This window comes from Balaenoptera borealis (genome assembly GCF_965194805.1).
Source record: "Balaenoptera borealis genome assembly, chromosome: 4".
Lineage (NCBI taxonomy): Eukaryota > Metazoa > Chordata > Mammalia > Artiodactyla > Balaenopteridae > Balaenoptera > Balaenoptera borealis.
Genome location: NC_138861.1, coordinates 32,436,736 through 32,457,022, shown reverse-complemented (window position 1 = coordinate 32,457,022; position 20,287 = coordinate 32,436,736). Strand labels below are relative to the sequence as shown.

Here is a 20,287-nt window from a genome sequence, read left to right as displayed (position 1 = left end):
TGCTGGGATCTGGTCAGGCGATGGGCAGTAGTGACAAGTCACTACCAAACTTTAGTCAGGCTCCTCTGAGTTTTTTTTTTACTAGGTCCTGTCCTTGGGCATTTCCTCAAGAGCCCAGTTTTAGCCAGAATCCTGCTAAATTGGTTTAGCCAGAATCCCTCACCCTCAACATGTGACCACTATTGACACCAAATTCCTCATACCTGCCCTTAATACCCAACCACCAAATCTTTTAGATGTTCTATGTACACTCATATCATTTATAAGCAATAACTTTTCTTTCCATCCACTTGTTTTCCTGCAGTAGGTGGGACCTCTAGCAGAGTTTTGAATTTATTTGCTGTAACAACTTGAATGATTTGCTCCTTATCCCTTCTTAATAGAGTACATTTCCCCGCTCTATTGATGTTGGACTTGACCATGTGACCTGCCACAACTAAGGGAATGCTAGTATACATGATGTGAGCAAAGGCTTGAATGTGTTTGAGCAATTGGGTTTATTCTTGTGTTTCTGCCACACCATGAAAAGAGCATGCCTCAGGTAGCCCACTGACCTCAGGTGAATTAGTCACATGGAGCTGACCGGAACTGAAACCATGGCCCCAATTTAAGGCCAGCTGAATCCAGCTGAGATTAGCAAAACTGCCTGGCTAGCCTACCCATGTGTGAGGAGGAAATGTTTTTTTGTGGTTAGTTGTTGTACATTGTTATTGTGGCAATAACTAACCGATACAAGTGGTGACAGAGGACATCCCTTCTTAATTCTGATCCCAATGTTTTACAATTAAGTATACTTGCTATAGTTTATTTTATAAAGATGCATTTTATAAAATTAAGGTAATCCCTTTCTATTTCTCATTTGGTAAAAGTTTTTAACATGAATGGATGTTGAATTTTTATCAAATGCTTTTTCTACATCTATTAAGATCATCACATGATAGTCTGATGAATTGCAGAGTGTACACTTTAAATTATCTGGATGAGTTTGTGAAAACTAACATTATTTTATTTTTAATGTGTTAACTCACTGGTGAAAGCCATATAAAACTGCAGGTTTTTTAGTGGAAAGGTTTTTAGCTGCTGAATCCATTTAATAGCTCTAGGATTTTTGCTTCCCTATTTCTTCTTGGATAGTTTTGTTTTGGTAAGTTGTATATTTCTAGAAATTGCTATATTTCATCTAATTTTCATAATTTTGACAAGGTTACTCAATATATTTTCTTTTCAGTATCTGTAGGATCTGTAGTGATGTTTCATATTTCATTCTTGACAGCATTTATTATTTGCTTTCTTTTTTATTGTTTATTTGCCTCACCAAGGTTTATCAATATTGTTCTTTTCAAACATTTTATTTTTGTTGATCCTATCGTATGCATGTTTTCTTTTCTATGCATCTAAGCTCTTGTCTTTAATATTTCCTTCTCTATTTTCTTTAGGTTTGTTTTGTACTTCTTCATCAAACTCCTTGAGATGATTGTCTTGTCTTTAATTTTTAAGCACTTCTTTTCTAATATATACATTTAAAGCTATAATTAGTACTAACTTTAATGAGCACGCACACACACACACACACACAAACACACACAGAGGAATGATTTGCAGCTGTAAAAAAAATACGGAAGCTATGTATTAATATAAAAATAGATCTATGATACATTGTGAAGTTAAGAAAAACATATTACAGTACAGTATGAATTATTCCTATCCTTTCTAAGAACGGAGGTGGGGTGGGGATGGTAGCTTCTTTTCTGGCCTCATAATCAATTGTTCTTAGCCAATAACATCTTAAATAGGTAATTAGTCGATGAGTTAAAGTCACAAAAACAAAAAAAATTTCTGTATATTCTGATTTACTCTATAGGAACATGATTAAATAAGAAAAGTATTATTTCATGAACATAAATGACTTAAATAAGGGATAAGGAAGATGGGAAGCGAGCAGAAGTATTAACAGAAAAGCTTATAACAATTTCAACACGTTTTTATTTGCTCACAACATTCCAAACAAAATGACATCACATTTCAACTATTGCTTTTACGTAAGAAGTTAATTGCTTTATCCAAAGTAGACAAAAATCTATTTCTTTAAGTTGCCAACCAGCACTCTTTCCCCCAGGGAAAGCTACTGCTTAAATATTTTTTGAATACTTTGTTTAACAAAAACATAGACTCGCCCTATAACAGTAATGCAGTAGTTGGGTCTTACCTGCACTACATTTAACATTTTTCTTAACGAAAGCTGAAGCCAGGAAAAAAAAACAAAAACAACTCTCATGATTTTTCTCAGATTTTTACCAATTCCCTTAATCTTCATCAAAAAAAAATTACTCTGTGGAGAGGTTCATAAATATGAAATGGAAATTAAGCCTCCCCAGAAGTTGGGTGGACCATTTATCCTGAGAAAATAGCTGCTGGTCCCCAATCATTAATTCAAGAAGGATAATAAACATTATTGCCCTCCAAGCCAAATTTCTTCTCTTCTGTGCCAAGATAACATGTAATCTCTTCTGCTCTGGCAATGAGCACTCCACTTTCACACTCATCTAATGCTTCTCTCCTTAGCAAATCTTTGACCAAGTTCTATTTCACTGAATGCAAAGGGGAGAAACAGCACATAAACAATTATGAACACTGGAATAAAAATGAAGAGTACATGTATTTCGCATAGAAAAATACATACAAATCCAAGTTGCTCTTAAAATAGAAAAAAATCAGGACGGGCATTTTTAAGAAAAAGATTCTACTTTCTAAATTGTAAATGGTGCCAGTAAGACACTGATTTTTATATCTAACTATATCACCATATTTATATATAAAAAGGGGTTGGTCTAGGTTCACTGATATCCCCTGATTTCTTTCTCTCAATTCTTTAAAGATTGTCTTTCAGAACATATTTAAACTGCAACCATTGTAATTATATTTTTAGACTATTCTTATCACTGGTTCACTCTTCAATCTGGCACATACAAAAATTCATTTCAGCACTGATTCACTTTTTTGATGCTAAAACAAATAATTTTCCTGCTACTTCAATTCTATCACTACTTTGGTATTTTATTATTATAGAAACAGGTAAGATTCTAAATATGGATTTTCAGACTACCAAAATTCTAATATACATATGTTGAAAGCAAGGAAAAGTAGGAAGGCAGAAACAATTATCATATTTTTCTTTTCATGTATGTCATTATCACATGAAAGTCAGAAGGCTCATGTTACATTCTAATTTACAACTGGTGACACTTAGCTTGGCTTTCAAACTATCAAACCTCAGAATCTGTTGGTGGCTTTTAGACCAATTTGCTATAGAATTATCTGAAATGGTTACAGATTATTTTAAGCAAAAACAGAACAACACATTATACAAACAGAGGCGGACTTAAATAATATATTATTGAAGAAAATTTCTAATAACATTTTAAAAACATTATTAAAAAGTTTTTTTTTACTCCCTAGAAGGGGAAAAACTTAATTACTTGAAAAGTTTCCTCTTCCATACTTGAATCATTCTTTTATTAAGCATACAGACAAAGGTTTCAATCAGTTCAAGACCTCATCTGTTAAAAGATTAAAATAGAAAGGTAAACATTTTCTAAAACTAAAAGACTAACAATTGCTTTCCATGTAATGGTAAACACCTTGATAAAATGAACTTTAATGGTTAATACCTGATCCTTATCTCATAGAACTCTGGCTGGATGATAAAGCATAGAAAACATTTAAAGAAGTTAAGATGGTCCCAAGGTTGAGATGTCTCCTGTTAAGAAACCAGTTTTAAAATTCCTATAATACTGAAAAGCGTTTCGCCACTATTATAATAAAATGAGCCCAATTTTTAAGTTTCATCTTGTTGAGAAAAAAATTTTAATGCATGCACTTTTAATGTATGTGCTAGACAACACTGCATCTGTTATTTTCCAATTGGATATTTTTTTTAACCACTCTTCTCTTTGGCAAGTTTAAAGAGAGAGGTTTGTCAACAGACATAAACAAATACTCGAAAGTTTCAGGTCTTGCTATATCACATAAAAGCCAGTCCTTAAACACTTGATATATACCATTTTCAAGGTGTGCTAACTATCCTCATGTTTTAGATTAAATTATGTGTTTAATAGGCTGCTTTCTGTAGGATTTAGGGAGAATTTGGTAATCAGATGAACCTATCTTTAAACTTTTAGTTTTGCCATGAGTACAAATGTCTAAAACAGACAAAGAAGAAATCGTTCCTGTTAGAATCTCATCACTATATAATCCTTGACAGCACTTGCTGCTCTCCTGAGATTTTCGGAGAATAAAGCTATACAAAAAGCACAGTCATCATGCTTAGGCTACTTTAGAAGCCCACAGACTGTTAACTCAAAGAACACACACGAAGTCCATACATCGTTATCTAGAAACACAGTGGAGTCAAAGCAAAGACAAGCAAGACTTAACAGCAAGTAAAATAAACCAACGATGTTTAACTGAGATGTTTAAAAGCTTTGTTTTCCTCTTGTTAAAACTCAAAGACAGCTTTATTGAAATAGCACCTGCTCTTTGAGTATAATCAAGATTTTCTTAGCAAATGCATCTCTTTTCATAAACACACATCCATAGAGAAGCTTCATGAAAGGCCCTCATACCAAGCACTAACTAAAAGTTCTTCTCTCTGATAAAAAGCAAATACTGAAGATGAGAAAATGTCTTTAAGATTTAAAATTCCACTGTGATATTTCAGTGTGGTATTTAAAAACCAAAAAGCTCATCACTAATACTGTCATTCCCTCATTACCTATTACATGACATAATCAGAGAAACCGAAAAGAAGGCCATAATTCTTTGTCTTCTCTGACTTATCTATATGCTCCTTTTGCTCCTATGAGGCAACGGTATGACGTGTGATTGAAATGCAAACAAAGAAAACCATGAAGAACTAACCTCTCTGTTAATTAACCTACAAACAAAATAAGGCAAAGAAAATTAAAAAACAATCATTTCCAGACTAAAACACAAAAAATCTTAGGAGCTCTGAAAAGATACCAACTTGATAGCTACAATACATAAACATGAAAGCTGATTTTTACACATTTTAATCAATCAATTTAATAAAAATACCTGATTTGTACTTTTACACTAAATGGGTTAAGTCCCAAGTTCCAAACTGTAGTTCACGTGACTCTACAGAGGGGATCTTTGGAAGGATAAGGTACCTTTGGAGGACAGTGTATAAACAAGTGTAAACATACACTGATTGTCTACTAGCTTTCTTAAATAGAATTTCTGAAACATTTTTGTAGGAAATTATATATAAGGAGTGTAACTGATCAGATAATTTCTATTACAACTTATACATTCTGTTGTGTGGGCAAAATGTGGTAGAAATAGAAGATACTACAGGTGATTCATATTTGTAAAGTAAGTGATACATTACAATCCAGTAAGAGCCCTTTAATCTTTTCATGAAACTTCTCTCTGTACACGTTGAAATACATAATACTTTCTGGCTTTTCTTCAAACCAAAACTTGTCAAATTCATACACAAGATAACCTGCAGTTAAAAAGAAACCATAAATACAGTGCTCAATAGTGAAATCACATCCAACCGTCTCATTTTAAAAGTATATCCTAATCCATATTAGGATTCAATGATCAGAAACCATCTTAAACTACTAGAAACCTGAGGAACTTTATAAGAAATATTTTTGTAAGTTCAAAATAAATATCAATTTCAATAAGATATTTAGAGTACATATACTCTTTGTCTCAAAAAAAATCAACAAAATGCCTCAAATTTAAGAGAGACTGTCAAAAGATACCTTGAGAATAGGAAAAAAAGGTTATCCCCAGAGACCCCTGAAACAGAAAAATGAAAGTACAAGAAAATGGATAAAGTATAGAAAAGCTGTTTTCTACTTGATTTATAAATCTAAGTTATTTCTGCTTTTTTCAATGAACTATCATATCAGCACCTTCCCTTTTAGAAAAGAATACATGAACTCGAAATAGGCTTAATATTTTTGTTTTTCAATATCCTTATTACAGTAGCCAAATTAACTCTCAAAATGTTAAAAGTATTTCAGATAAATATGTAAACAGACATATTTACAACAACAAAAAAATGCGAATTTAAAACCGCTCCTAAACCCTATTTGGATTCAACCAAATGTATCTATTTAATTATTTAACAAATGCTTCTATAGCCCTCGCCATGTGCTCATTCACTCTCATAGCAATCCTATGATGCAGTACTGTTATTCCCATTTTTCTGTAGAGGAAATAGAAGTGCAGAGAAGTTAAATGACTTGCCCAAATCACATAGTTTGCAGGTGGTCTCTATTATGTTGTAAATTAGACTTCGTTTCCACCAGAATCTCATTTCCCCTTCTGAAAAGCTATTCAAGAAGGGACAGAAGTGACTTATATCAGATAAATGGGGGGGATAAAGCCAGTGACTTTACATAAAAGGGTGGCTAGGCTATCATAATTGCCTAGTGTGAAATAAACGTAAATTCAACTTTAAAACATTAGTCATAAAGCAAACATTAACAGGTAAGAACCATGACATTTCAACATTGAAACAGCACTTCGTAAGAAGGTCCACTGAAGAAAGATTTCAGATTAATCCCTTCATATATGATAAAACAGATTTTTGTCAACCAGGATATGTGACAAAATCAAAGAATAAGGCCTCTTTGAGCAGACAGACACCATCTGCTTCCTGTTCCCAAAAGACAAGCTGAGAATGGTAATCTTGTAACTATTTTTAACTAATATTTTAAGTCTTTCTTTCATTCAAAATTTATTTTGTGTATACATTAGCACAATAGTACATCTACAGAAATTACTCATCCATACATAAACTGAGTCTGTGTTCTCCAGCACCCTACCCCCAGTATCCTGATAGGGGTGTGCAATCAAAAACTTTGGAGATTAATGTTCTAGGTAGTACGAAAAGTCAGACATCCATCTAAATTTTATAGACTACAACTTGTTTTAGTATTTCTGGCTATCAGGTTTTAGCTGTTTACCATTCCTTTAAATTGCTTTCATTACCTATTCAAATGACTATATAGTCTAGAACAAACTGCTCAAGAGTAAAATACTAGAAATTTCTTGCTTCAGAGTGAGGTTGTTATAATGTAAACTGGTGTCAGAAAAAGACTGACTCAAAAAACTGGGACTGTAATGGCTAAGTTGATTTAATGAGACATGAGGAAACTGCAAGATACCAAAATTCTAGGATGCTGGCAGGGCCATACATGGCATAAGACTCCTAAAGCTTGCCATGAAGTGATGGAAAAGAGTTGTTTCCATAAAGCACCCCTATTGCCCTTTTGACTCTAGGAGTTTAAAACACCAGACTCAAGAGAAACACCATAAAAAATTTCTAAACTTACAATTCCCTGTATGCTTCTACCGCCCCTAACCAAAGCTGCAGGGACGCTTGAGGTTTTCCCACAGGTATTAAAAACAGGAGAACCACAGGAACAGGAATTGACTGTAAACTGGTATGAGGGATCTTACTGGGGTGACAAAAATGTTCTACAACTGGATTATGGTGATGGTTGTACAACTCAGTAAATTTACTAAAACTCATTGCATTGTACACTTAAAATAGGTGAATTTTATGGTATATAAATTATGCCTCAATGAAGCTGTTACTAGTCATAACTTTTTGGTTGTAAATTTGAGGAGTTATTTTTTGGAACCACCAAGCCAATGGTCAGTGACTTCCCAGGATGACAGTGACTATGTGCTTACACGTTAGACGTACAAAAGGTGACAACAGAGCTAAGGAGCTAAACTACCACTCACTGCTTCCAGCCTTGCCCAGGGAGAACAACAACAAAACAGCAGGAGAGACAAGGGGGAAAGGGGAGATGGACACAGATCACAGGGAAATAAAAAATGTGAAACCTAATCTCTTTATATAGTTCTTTTTTTAAAAAATTTTTTATTATTTGTTTATTTATTTATGGCTGTGTTGGGTCTTCGTTTCTGTGCGAGGGCTTTCTCTAGTTGCGGCAAGCGGGGACCACTCTTCATCGCGGTGCGCGGGCCTCTCACTATCGCGGCCTTTCTTGTTGCGGAGCACAGGCTCCAGACGCGCAGGCTCAGTAGTTGTGGCTCATGGGCCTAGTTGCTCCGCGGCATGTGGGATCTTCCCAGACCAGGGCTCGAACCCGTGTCCCCTGCATTGGCAGGCAGACTCTCAACCACTGCGCCACCAGGGAAGCCCTAGTTCTTTCTTTTAGATAGAAACTACTATCTTGGAACTGATTTGTACGAATGAATTGGGCTCAGTCCCCCAACCAAAAAAGGTAGGTATGTTTAAAAGATAAGGTTTCACATTATTTTCTAGTCAGAATACACCCCTTCCTAGAAAAGCAGAACCTTAATTAAGACGTGAAACTTTATTGGTAAAGGGTATGAAAATCAATTTTGAGAGGGAAACTTCTGCGTAAAAGATGGATGTACGTACGTGTGTGTGTGTTTGCTTTAAATGTTTCAAGAAATTTGAAAAACATAAGCTTCATTGTTTTCCTGATAATCCACAGCTCTTATGGATATGACTGATAGAAACAAGGCAACTAAGAAGGTCCTATAATGACTTTTCCACCTCACATATTACTGTGATGCTCTTCCTGGTCAGGAGCCAATCAAGATGCTGGTGTTGAGGGCACTGGAAGCAACAGTATCCACAGATGCTCCAGTTACCCCTCTGCAGGGGAAAACAGTACTGCACAGAGGTCATTTCGTACTGCTTTCCTACCTGTCACTCTCCTGTTTTTATTTAAATATGGTAAAATGCTTGATTGGGGGGGAGGGAGTTTTTTGGTTGTTTCTTTTTATATTTGTTTTATGTTCAACAGGCAGCACTATACAAGCATCTATTTCATACAGAAAACAAATATCTGGAGGCAGTTAGCACAGTCCCAGGAGTTTAGGCACTGTGCTCAAAGTCAATGAGAGATTTAGGAGAGGAAATCAAATAAGATTGGTGGGGGGAAAAAACAGTTCCCCAGCAACAAAATGAAAGAAAATGACCAGATTTTCATTTTAAATAATTATACCTTCAATGTGGAGATTTGGAAGAGGGTCACCACTGAAAAACTAGGGAAAAGGCTATTACAGTAACGTAGTAACAAAGGACTGATGTCATGCAGTTACAATGGGATAGGAAAAAGTAGACAAGTGCAAGAGAAATTTAAGAAGTAGACAAACCTGGGATTAGGGATTAAGTAAACACAGGGGAGGTGTGGGAAAGAGAGACCTGGATGACTCCTTCAAGAATGGAGTTGAAGAAGTTATGATTTGGACACTTATTATCTAAGTAGTTTCCTATATGCTAGTTTCCTATGTCCTATCTAAAGACACAAAAAGATCAAGAAAAAATAGAGTATGAAGCCAAGCTAGAGTTGAATTCTTTGCTTCTGAGCAATATCTTCAGAAGATGGGTTCATTCAATTAAACCTTCAGGGTTCAACTACCATCACAATAAAAGTTAATGGAACAGCGGTGATATGACTGCTTTAGGAACAGTTATTAAATACCCCCAACCTAACACAAGAAAACCTGGCCTTGAAATAAAAGGGGTGTGTGTGAAAGGTTCCTTTAAATTTCCTTACAAGAGCAACCAAATGATCTGTCCTTGACTCAACAGCATTCATTAACCAGCATACAAGAAGAAAAATTCATTTTATAGTTGACTGGAAAACAAATGTCTACAGAGAAACTGTATAAATCCTACATTTGCATACATGTCAAAAATTGCCTCACTGAATTTTTTAAATCAGCAAATAAATAAACTGAAGTACAAGATACTCTCGGATACCCATCTTCCATTATCTTCCTGTTTTTGAAAGATTCTAAATAGTAAAATGACAAGTATAAGTTATATATTTGATAAAGGTATTATATATAATACTTTCCTAAGGATTAAAAAATTCTCTTAGAAATTTCTACTTTTAACTCATTTCAGTACTCACAATAAAACTGGTGAAAGTGTTCCATTGTTGGTATACCAGGAACAAAGTTGTAGAGGTGAAACTTCAAAGCTTCACTCTTCAGCAAGCTATAAGCCATCTCTGTAAGATTGATTCCAACTATTGCATAAGAATACCTATGTCAGAAACATTACCAGTTATCCCAGCTAGCCAAAATAGCTCATAAAGTAAATTTTAAATTATGCAAGGAATTAGTAAAAAGTAACTTTGATCCATTTCTAACATTGTATTGATTTTACAAAAATTTCTACATACTAATTTTTGTTCTTTAGAGGCTGTTGATTTTCTGGATATTATCTAAGATATGAAAACAAAGCTCTGGCCACATGAATATCTAAAACCAAAATCATTTAAAAAAAAATTAGAAAGAGTACTACATACACCCTCATTGATTTCTAAAATATACTGAGTAATCTGATATTTTCTCCTCCATTATCAGGGTATTTATTTTTATGATGTAATAGTGTTATAATGCTTTTTCAAAGATAGGTATCATTGGAATATAAAAATAATGATAAAGCTAATAATATGATGTCAATTTGCATTTCACTTCACAAGTTTCAAAGCTATTTCTCATTTTCTTATTCCCATTTCAAAGCCATTTCCTATTCCTATTTTCAAATCTATCTCTCAGAAAATTTTTATAAGGTCCTTATCTCCATTTTATAGATAAACTATACCTTGTGATAAAAATATATTGAATTACATACAAAATTGGTTTATGATCTCATTTAGCCATAAAATAATATATCATGCAATATTCTTTATGAAGTTCTTATTAACTAGAATAATCTAATTTTTAAAAATACCCGGAAATACTTTCAATTCAAGAGCTTATGGTTTCTTTAACATATCCAGCTTACCCTAACTTTGGATGATTTGAACGGGAAAGAATCTGATGAGCTTCACTGGTATAATGTTCACTGAAATACCTGAAAAAGTTTAAGAAAAATAATGAAATTAACATGTCATTCAAATTGAAGATATCCAGAAGCAATTTTAAAAGCTACTGTCAAAGTGACAGTCTTACTGCCAAAAGCATCCCAATCTCCATCTCAAGTCACTTCAGTGACTCCGAGATGCTTCTGAATCAAAACTTAATTCTGAGCTATCAGGCCTATCTAGTACAGGACATGGGCCCTTCGCTAGACTTTGAAGTATTTTGACAAATAAATGATTTAACAAGAGACTTTTATCTATTTTAAAAGAAAATCTAGAGTTCTGTTTATTTGTTTGTTCTAAATTTTCTATAAAGTAGTCGTTGTGTACCTGTTAGGACACTTCCTTTCACCTGAGCTCATTCCTTCTGTTGCAACTTGAGTCTATATTGCTTAATGCCACTGTCAATGCAATCAGAAGAAAGTCAATAGCCTTCCTTTTGCACTAAAAAAAACCACTCCTTGATCAGTGGTGTAACTAAAATACTGGCCACAAAACAGAAGTATTAGCAGGTACAACAGAGAAATATATAAAGGTTCATACATACTGTTGGCTTATACTAATGCAACCTCTTCGAGTTCTTAAAGATAGGGACCAAATCTATTCAAACTTTGGATCACCCCATAATGCACTGATACTCATACACATATGATGACTGGCTGGATATTTATGTAAGGATAAGAAGTAGAAGAAAAAATGGATTTCCATGGTTTATTTAAATTTTAGAAGGCACAGTCATTGACATTTTCATAAAGCATAGAAATTTCTAACTAAATGTCCGTCTATTTTTCCTTCTGTAAATTAATACTACAGACTTCCATTTTTCTTCATTGGCTCTAATTTTCAACCCATTTAAACAGGGATTGTTAACTTAGAAGTTCATGAATGAATGATCATTCATGAATGAAGGGGGATCCATGAATCACTTTAAATTATTCATACATTTTCTGTGTGTACATTTTCTGGGGAGAGAATATACAAAACTTTCATTTGATTCTCAAAGGGATCTGTAAATCCCCAAACAGAAAAAAGTCCTGTTTTAGTGCAATGCTTTCTTTACATGTTCTAATTTTCTACTTTATCTGGAGGCTGGCTCTAAAATGCCCTTAGTAGACTATTTATATTTCTTTTTTTTTTTGCATGATACTCAATACAGTTCAGTATTATATTAGTATTTCAATAATCAAGCTACTTTTAAAATATTCAATCTGTAACACAGAGAAACTTTAAATTTCCTTGCTGAACTTACCTAGGAAACCCCTATGTAAATAGTATCTAAGGGAAATAAGCATCTGTGTAATAAGGAGACCTATTCCTTACAATAATCTGCACTAACTTCCCTTCTTTCCTTCCTTCCTTCTCCTTTCTTCCCTCCTGCCTCCTCTCCCTTCCTACATACATTTTTGGCCTTAGCTTGTATATTTTACCTTTCTGCTTCTATTTCCTCATTTATTCAGATTTTTTCAGTCTCTCTTCAATTCATTTTCTGTAAAATATCCTTTTTATTTTATACCTGCCTGAGCATTCATTTACCTAAAACATCGTTATCTATTAAACTACCAGCTGTCCTTCAAAGCAACAAAATATTTCAAGAGATTTGATGACAAAGGCCAAGAAATTTTTAAAATTCATTACATAAAGGTATTTGAACAGCTTGCCTACTTCTTGACTGTATCTTTATTTTGATCCTGAAGAGTTATAGCTCCATACACAGGACAACAAATATAATTATAGAGAAATTAGAGCTAATTTTATGTTTTCAAGCATCTCTAGTACATCAATGGCAATCAAATAATTAATATATCTGAATCTTGGTCATTTTTCAAATTAGTAGATACTAGCTCTAAATAGAGTAAAAATATCTGCAAATCATTTAAAGGTCTATCAGAACTCCTTACCACAGTCTTGAATCAAATTCTATTAAATTATTTAAATTTTAAGCTAAATTAAATTATCTTCTGGCAAATGCTGAAAAATCTTGATTTCTGAGGAAATGAACCAAAAGAAAGGTTACTCGGCAAAAGTTAAGAAAGGAAACATCAGAAGAACGTGTGTGTGTCTAACTGAGTTTCAATTATCTGTGTAGTTTACAAGTACCAAGAAAAAAGATGGTCTTTAAACGCTAAAAACAAAAGATCCATGCGTTCTGAACAATAATGAATTTTAAAATATTTCATAATTTTTCCAAGTGAAAACAAACTCCATTTATTCTAATTAAATTCCCCAAATGGAAGTTTCTGTTTATCAAAGTGGAAAACTGACAATCTCATTTTCTGTAATTATTATTATTATTCAGACAACTGTGTTTTATCTTTGAAAAGTAGATGCATGGAAAACTTTCATGCTCATAGAATTTAGGTATTACAGAAAATGAAATACTTTTGTAACTGGAAAAAATTGTAGATATTGAAGCCCTACTGTTATCTTCTATTTTCCCCCCAAACGGCCTTATCCATATTGACCTAGATATCTTTTCTGAATATTAACATAAATTAGCTCAGTTTCAGGACTAATTTTTCACAGTAACAATTATCCAAACTTTGTTAATGGTTAGCGTTCCCATTCTAGGCATTTTATAGTCTATAAATCACAATTCAAGGACAGACCCAAACACTAGACTATCTTCATTTGCATATTCATATCCATATTAATCTTCCAGTTTACTTTCTAAAATAGTTTTGGCTATCAATTCTGATTTTAGTTACATATTTTGAGATTTCATACATGTGCCCAAGCATAAATATTAAAGAAGAAAAACAAGAGACAGTTCATATAGGCTCTGAAAAGCCAGGCATTTAAATTACTTGTCACAGATGGCAAAGAAGTGTGAAGAGGCTTTATTATTATCTTATCTGGTTATACCTCCTAAAATGAAGTCAGAGAGCCAAGAGAGAAGAGGCAAGAGGATAAAGAGAGTAAGAAAAGAGTACACACAATTCCTTAAAAGGTAGCAGAAAGGCAGTCAGGAAGAGAAAGAAAGAGGCAAGTATTGGTAAGTAAAGAAATCACACACACGCACGCGTGCGCACACACACACATAGTATATGGCTTATGTATTCATATTGTTGCCAGCACATTAGTAAATACCTTTAGCACAGCAGTTATTAAAATTCAGAGATAGTATAAAACTAGATTGATTCTTACTAAAATTTAACAAGATTAGAGATTACATGTAATTTCATTTAGAGAATTAAAGAAAGTTTATTTTCACTTACACAAGATTGATTAATCCAAGTATTCCCATGCCTCTGAAGTCTGTTTTGGGATCATCACCCTGGAAACCAATGTCAGCCCACTGCTTGGAGATTCTAGCCTTCAGTTTTTTCGTGGGCATTAGAAGATTCCAAAGCTGTACAAACATGCTTCCATATTACAAATAATAGTGATGCTCTTAATTTACCAAGACATTTTCCTTCTCATAGCTGATATACTGGTAAGTCGAATGCTTTTAATTAAACAACTTTTGTAGACAAATCATAGGCTCAACAAAGACTATATTTAGAGAACTTTTCAATTAGCCTAAAAAATGTAGCATACTTATTCCAATTTAAAAGACTGATACAAAGAACAGTAGACTTTGAAAAGGTAACAAATACACAGAAATCGAAAACAATGAGATGTCTTTACTTACTAAGTAATACATATATACCAGAATTAGTAAACTGCTTCCTTGAGAAGAACACAGTGCCAGGCACTTGGCCGTTGCCTCAAACACTATATACTTAAGTAGGCTCTATTCTAATGGCGGGTGATTATCCTTAATCAGAAGGAAAATAAGTCTGAGATAGGGAGGGGATCATGGAGAAATAACACTGATAGTATTAAAACCTGTATGATCATTATTTTACAAATTTTCATAGTTTTAAAAGAAAAAGAATATGACTTGGTTGTAAGTAAATATATTCCTTAAGACTGAGGATTTAAGAACAGCTATCAAATATTGGATAGCAACAAACCAATTAGTGCAAAATAAAGTTTAAAAAATGTAATCAGTCATTTTCTAAATTCACCACCACAAGTCATCAGACAAAAGAGACTTACAAAAGTTGATAAGAAAGTTTGTGAAAATTTGCAAAACAGAAATACTTGCATTTTTTTTTTTCCCATTTCACTACCATTTCAGGCACTGCTGAGTAAAGGACTCCTAATGAAAGGAGTATCCTGTCACCTCAAATGAAATGTGAAGACTTTGCGACCTTACTGTAAGACAGGGTCAGCACTCTGGCCCTGAAGCTAATCCAATCATCACACTGGGTTTTATCTGGTCCCTTCTCTCATTACTCACACATGCACCTGCTCACCTTAGCGTCTCTCCATGAGCTCAGCAAGGGTTTGATTATGCCAAGGACGAGGCCTCAGTGATGTGGTGAGAGACAAGGTAAGACCACTAAAACTCAAAATTCAGCGTGCATAAATGTCAAATTTCGGGGTTCCACCCCTGAAGATTCTGATTTCGTAGGCAAAGGTGGAAGCTTGGATTCTGAATGTTAAACACCGGTTAACTTTAGTGAAGGTGGCTCTTGGACTGTACTTAAAGAAACACAGATCTCCTTAGCCCCTTACCCTGCTGAGCATGCGTGAGGCTGGGCGATTCACTGCCAGCAACTGGCTCTCCACCTCTGAATGAGTTTCATGATGAATCACCAAGATGAAAATTCCCTTGACTCAAATGCTAGGACTTGGGTCTCACCCCTTCTCTAAAGGGAAGGTATTGTGTAGAGAGGGTCTGAAGTTAAGGGAATAATGAGGAGGAGGAGGCTATAAAGAGCTCAAGCCTTAGTGAGTGCCAGGCACTACGCTAGCACTTGAAACATAAAAACTCATAAAAACCGCGGCAACAGTCCTTTGAGTAGTTTTATTATCCTCACTGACAAAATCAAGTTTTATTTTTAATTTTAAAATTAGGTGAAGTGTATATTTATCTCCTCCTGAAAACAAGTTCTGTTGTTTTTAAACTTGTCTCTTACTGTTACTTGAATCCTCTCAATGTTTGTTTCTTTCCACAGCACTTTTAGTTTATAACAAACTCCTACCACCAGGTGCCATGTGCTATTTTCCCTAACTATAAACCATTTAAAAATATAATTAGAATAGGTGAGGTGGATGGGCAAGCTGATTCAGCTCTATTTCAGAACTGACCTTTCTAAAGCAAATGACTTCATCTCCTCTAGGCCTTAGAACTAACCTCATCCCTACAATAAAGGTACTAGATCGGATGATCTGGAAAGCTTACTCCAGGCCTGATATTCTCAAATTTCAGCATCTCACTGGCCTCATGCATTTTTACTTCAGAAATAAGAAATAGGAAGGTTCTAAGTAAATTTCTTTACTCTCTTAATTTTTAAATCTATTGTGGCAATATTTGGCACATTTCATAAATCCCAAAAGATCTGACATAATAATCTGAAAAGGGACATCTATGTTCATAATTCAAGAGTGAGCTGAAAAAATGCCTAATTTATGTGAGGATTTATATAAAAAGTAGGGGGAAAAAATCTGAAGCTTGTGGACTCATACTTCTCCATTGAAAAGATCTCCCTTTATAAGTTTATAATTTATTTCAGAATTAAAAGCATTAAAATAAAATTTGACTCTATCTCATTGATGCTTATCAGGAAATTATAAAAATAGTTAACTAAAAATCTTTCACCAATATAATAAAATTCTCTGAGAGGCAAAGAAATCAGATGGCTGTGTAAGCCTCCAGATTCTCCACACAGGCCTTACTAGCTCAAGCCTGATTTATTTTCCAGTGTAACTCCAAATACAGAACACCAAAACTTACCTTGAGAAGCAGCTTTTCATGTTGCAGGTTATCAGAATCATATGGTTTTTTTCTCACACTTTCTACATCCAAATAGAGCTGTTTATAACCAGATATCTGTAGTAAGCATGCCTTCATACAGATTTTAAAACTGAAAATGATAAAAGTTATTATTTTAAAAAAATCATACCTTCTTATTACAATAAAGTAATGCCTTCCATAGCTTGTGGTTCATATGTCTATTTAGAAAGCATTCCCTAGCTTTTGGTTTAATACAATAAGCATCAAGAGCCTCTGTAAACACAAAACATTATACAAAGTATCATGCAAGATGTGATAGAACAGGGCCTACACAGAGGGCAAGACACCTAGGAAAGGCAAACTTCCAAAACTGCAAACTTTGTTAAATCCTTGATTCGTTCACTACTTTTCATGTTTTCTCTGGGCAATCTCATGTGTTCCCAAATCTTTATTATGAGACACTACCAGCAGACCTAATTTTCCAAGGATATAGCAACACACAATGCCATGACAGGTTCTCCCAGTTCTTCCAAACACAACAGCTTATCTTCCCTGAAGAAGCATGCTCTTTCTCAACTCTAAATCCATTAATGGAATCACTAAGCACTAGTTCCCCAAGCTAGAACACTCCGAGTTCTGACCTTCCTCTCCATCAACAATACATCAAAAGGTCCCTGAGCCCTTATCCGTTCTAGCTCTGAAATGTCCCTCAAAGCCCTCATCATATATATCCATTTACCCTGGTGTATTTATGGCTTCATCATCTCTTGCCTGAATGACTCAGTTTCCTGACTGTTCTGTCTTTATTCCTTCTACCAGCCTCCCACTTCTTCAAATTTACCCTTCATCTTCCTAAAATACATACCTGATAATGTAGCTTGTTTGCTTAAAATAAAAAAGAATCAGAGGACAACATCTAAATCTCTCAGTGTGGCATGCGAGCCTCCTTGCAATATATCTCTGATCTTGCACTCCACTCACTTCTCCAACCTCTGCTCTGTGCCTATTCAACGCTCCGGCTACAAAGGACTCCCTGTCATTCCCAGATACTCAAGGACTCTGTGTCTTGTTGGCACCTTCCTCTGCACGGAATGTCCTCCCCTACCCATTCAACAAGGTCCAGCTCAAACGTCACCTCTTTTGTGGAATTATCGTCACACTTCTCTCCTGTACCCTCCCCTGTTTCAGCCCAAATAAATTACTCCTTCCTCAATATTTACAAAGAAAATACCAAACGCAGAAAAGATTGCTAAATATTTACTATCTCAATATACTTGTGCTGGGAACACAGAAATGTAATAAGTCAAGTCCTCTTATGGAACTCAGAATTTATTTGGGGAAGAACAAGAGCGAATCAATGACTACAGTACAATGGGTTAAATGTATGATAGAGGACCTTCCTGGAGGAGGACAGAGGAACTGAATTTTGAAGGACAAGAAGGACACAGGAGTCATTATTTAAGCTTGGGAAAGTAATGGTAAGTTACCTTCGAGAAGGCAGATGATAAACTGGCAATAGTACTGGACTGGGAACCCAGAGATATAGGTTTTAGTCCTGCTTCCATCACTCACCTCTCTGGACCTCACTTCCTCATCTAGTGAAGTGAAAGGGCTGAATTAGATGATCTCCACAAACCCTTCAGCTCTAACGTTTCACAACTGTGTGAGGTCTCCAGCCTCACAGGATGTAAGCATACGATAAATGAGAACACCGTAAGAACACGTACCTGGCATCCTTCTCAGGGTTAATATTCTTTTCCTTCATTATATCTACTACACATCTGTCCACTTCACTCTGAACAACAAGTGTCGCTTTCTGTAAGACCTATTTGTGTGAAACAAAGCTGAATGACTATTGCTGAAAAAGAACAGTATGTTTTGAGGTATTTAGTCAACTTCATAACGCGTGTATTAAAATGCAAAACCAAATGAAACCGAATTTGTTTCAAATTTTCAGTAGGGCTAAAATCATACATACATAAAATAGAAGAGAAGCAGCATGACGTATTAGATGAAGTCTTCCTTAACTGAGAATCAAGAGGTTCTAAGCCAATGAGTTCTTAGCAAATAAGCTCCCACCATAGTATGCTTATGAAGCAAATACTTTTTATAAAATTCTAAAATTACATAATAAAAATACATGTACAAAAATTTTAATACAGAAGGAAAAAAATTTAAATTTTAAATGCAGAAGAGCAAAAAGAAGAAAAGTCAAATAATCTTGTCAATCCTACCACCAGAGATAGCCACTGGTAACAGATGAGCAGATATCTTTCCAGTCTTTTTTTCTACGCATATAAAACAGATTTCTTAAATAATATGTTTTATAAATGTCCACTGGATCCTTCCTCTCAAGAAATAAGCAAGTTCAGGCCTTCTTTACCCTTAAAAGGTTTCTTTAACTCTTATCCCTCTTTAAGCTACTATCAAAATTCCATCTGATATTCCCTATACTCCAGACAAAATAATCTAATCATACTTGGACTTATGCTTCTGCATATCCTGGGCCTTTCTTCTGGAATGACCCTTTTCCCAATCTCTAGACATATCAATTCTTCCCATTGCTAAGCTAGCTCACATACCAGATCCAGGAAGCTTTCCCTGATTCTATTCAAGTGGAAGTAACCTCTCCTCTCTTGGAATCTGCATAATAATGTACCTGTAACCTTTCTGTGACTCTTATCATTTTCTATAGTATAGTTATTTTTATATATTAAGTGGAAAATTCTCTGAGGACAGAGACTGTATCTAACTCATTTTTTCATATCCTGTATAGAAGAGATAACAGACATATAATTATCGAACGGAGATATCTGACAGATGAAAACCTTAAGAAAGGCAACTGTTTCAGTAAAAGTCATGTACAGCTATTCCATTACTTTTCTTTAAATTGAGGTTAATTTAAATACAATGAAAGGAATGGATGTTACATATTCAGTTTGACCAGTTTTGACAAATGCACATACCCAAATAATCCACATCCTTATCAAAATATAGAACATTTCCATTACTGCAGAAAGTTCCCTCATGCCCCTTCCCAATCAATCCCTCCCCCAACAAGCACCCACTGTTCTGCTTTCTATCACCATAACTTTGTGGTGTGCATATAAATGGAATCATAAAGTATGTACTCTTCTGTGTCTGCCTTCTTTTGCTCAACATAACGTTTCTAGAATTCATCCACATTCTTGCTTTCATCAGTAATTTGTTCCTTCCAATTGTTGAGTAGTATTCCATTGTATGAATACACCTCAATTTGCTTACTCATTCTCCCGGTGATGGGTATTTGCATTGCTTCCAATTTTAGACTACTATGAATATTTTTTGTCTTTGTGAAGTGACTATCCGAGGCTCTTGTCCTTTTAAAAATTGTGTTGTCTTTTTATTACTGAGTTATAAAAGTTCTTTGCAAGATATAAGTCCCTAATCAGATATATGTGCTGCAAATATTTTGTCTTGCCAATTCATTTCTTAAAGGTGTCTCTGATAAGTAGTTTTTATTTTGATGCAGCCTAATTTTTTTATTTTTTATTTAAATGGTAACGCTGTGTCTTCTCTAAAAGACATTTTTGCTTAA

At 34.6% G+C, this 20,287-nt stretch overlaps 1 protein-coding gene across 7 annotated transcripts in view; it reads right to left on the bottom strand.

Moving 5' to 3' along the window:
* Positions 1-1,960: 1,960 nt before the first annotated feature.
* The window catches only part of ELMOD2 (ELMO domain containing 2), a 32,900-nt gene continuing 14,573 nt past the window's right edge, over positions 1,961-20,287 (bottom strand). For 4 of the 7 annotated variants that reach the window (XM_082390896.1, XM_082390900.1, XM_082390895.1 and 1 more), the window contains 6 exons: positions 18,438-18,535; positions 16,711-16,840; positions 14,141-14,274; positions 10,850-10,918; positions 9,969-10,102; positions 1,961-5,527 (listed from right to left, as the gene is read on the bottom strand). In XM_082390896.1, the coding sequence (XP_082247022.1) occupies positions 5,382-5,527; positions 9,969-10,102; positions 10,850-10,918; positions 14,141-14,274; positions 16,711-16,840; positions 18,438-18,535 (711 nt within the window). In that variant the 3' untranslated portion in view covers positions 1,961-5,381. Of the gene's footprint in view, positions 5,528-7,920; positions 9,849-9,968; positions 10,103-10,849; positions 10,919-14,140; positions 14,275-16,710; positions 16,841-18,437; positions 18,536-20,287 lie in introns of those variants that run through there. The other 3 variants (XM_082390899.1, XM_082390897.1, XM_082390898.1) reach the window with 2 other exon arrangements.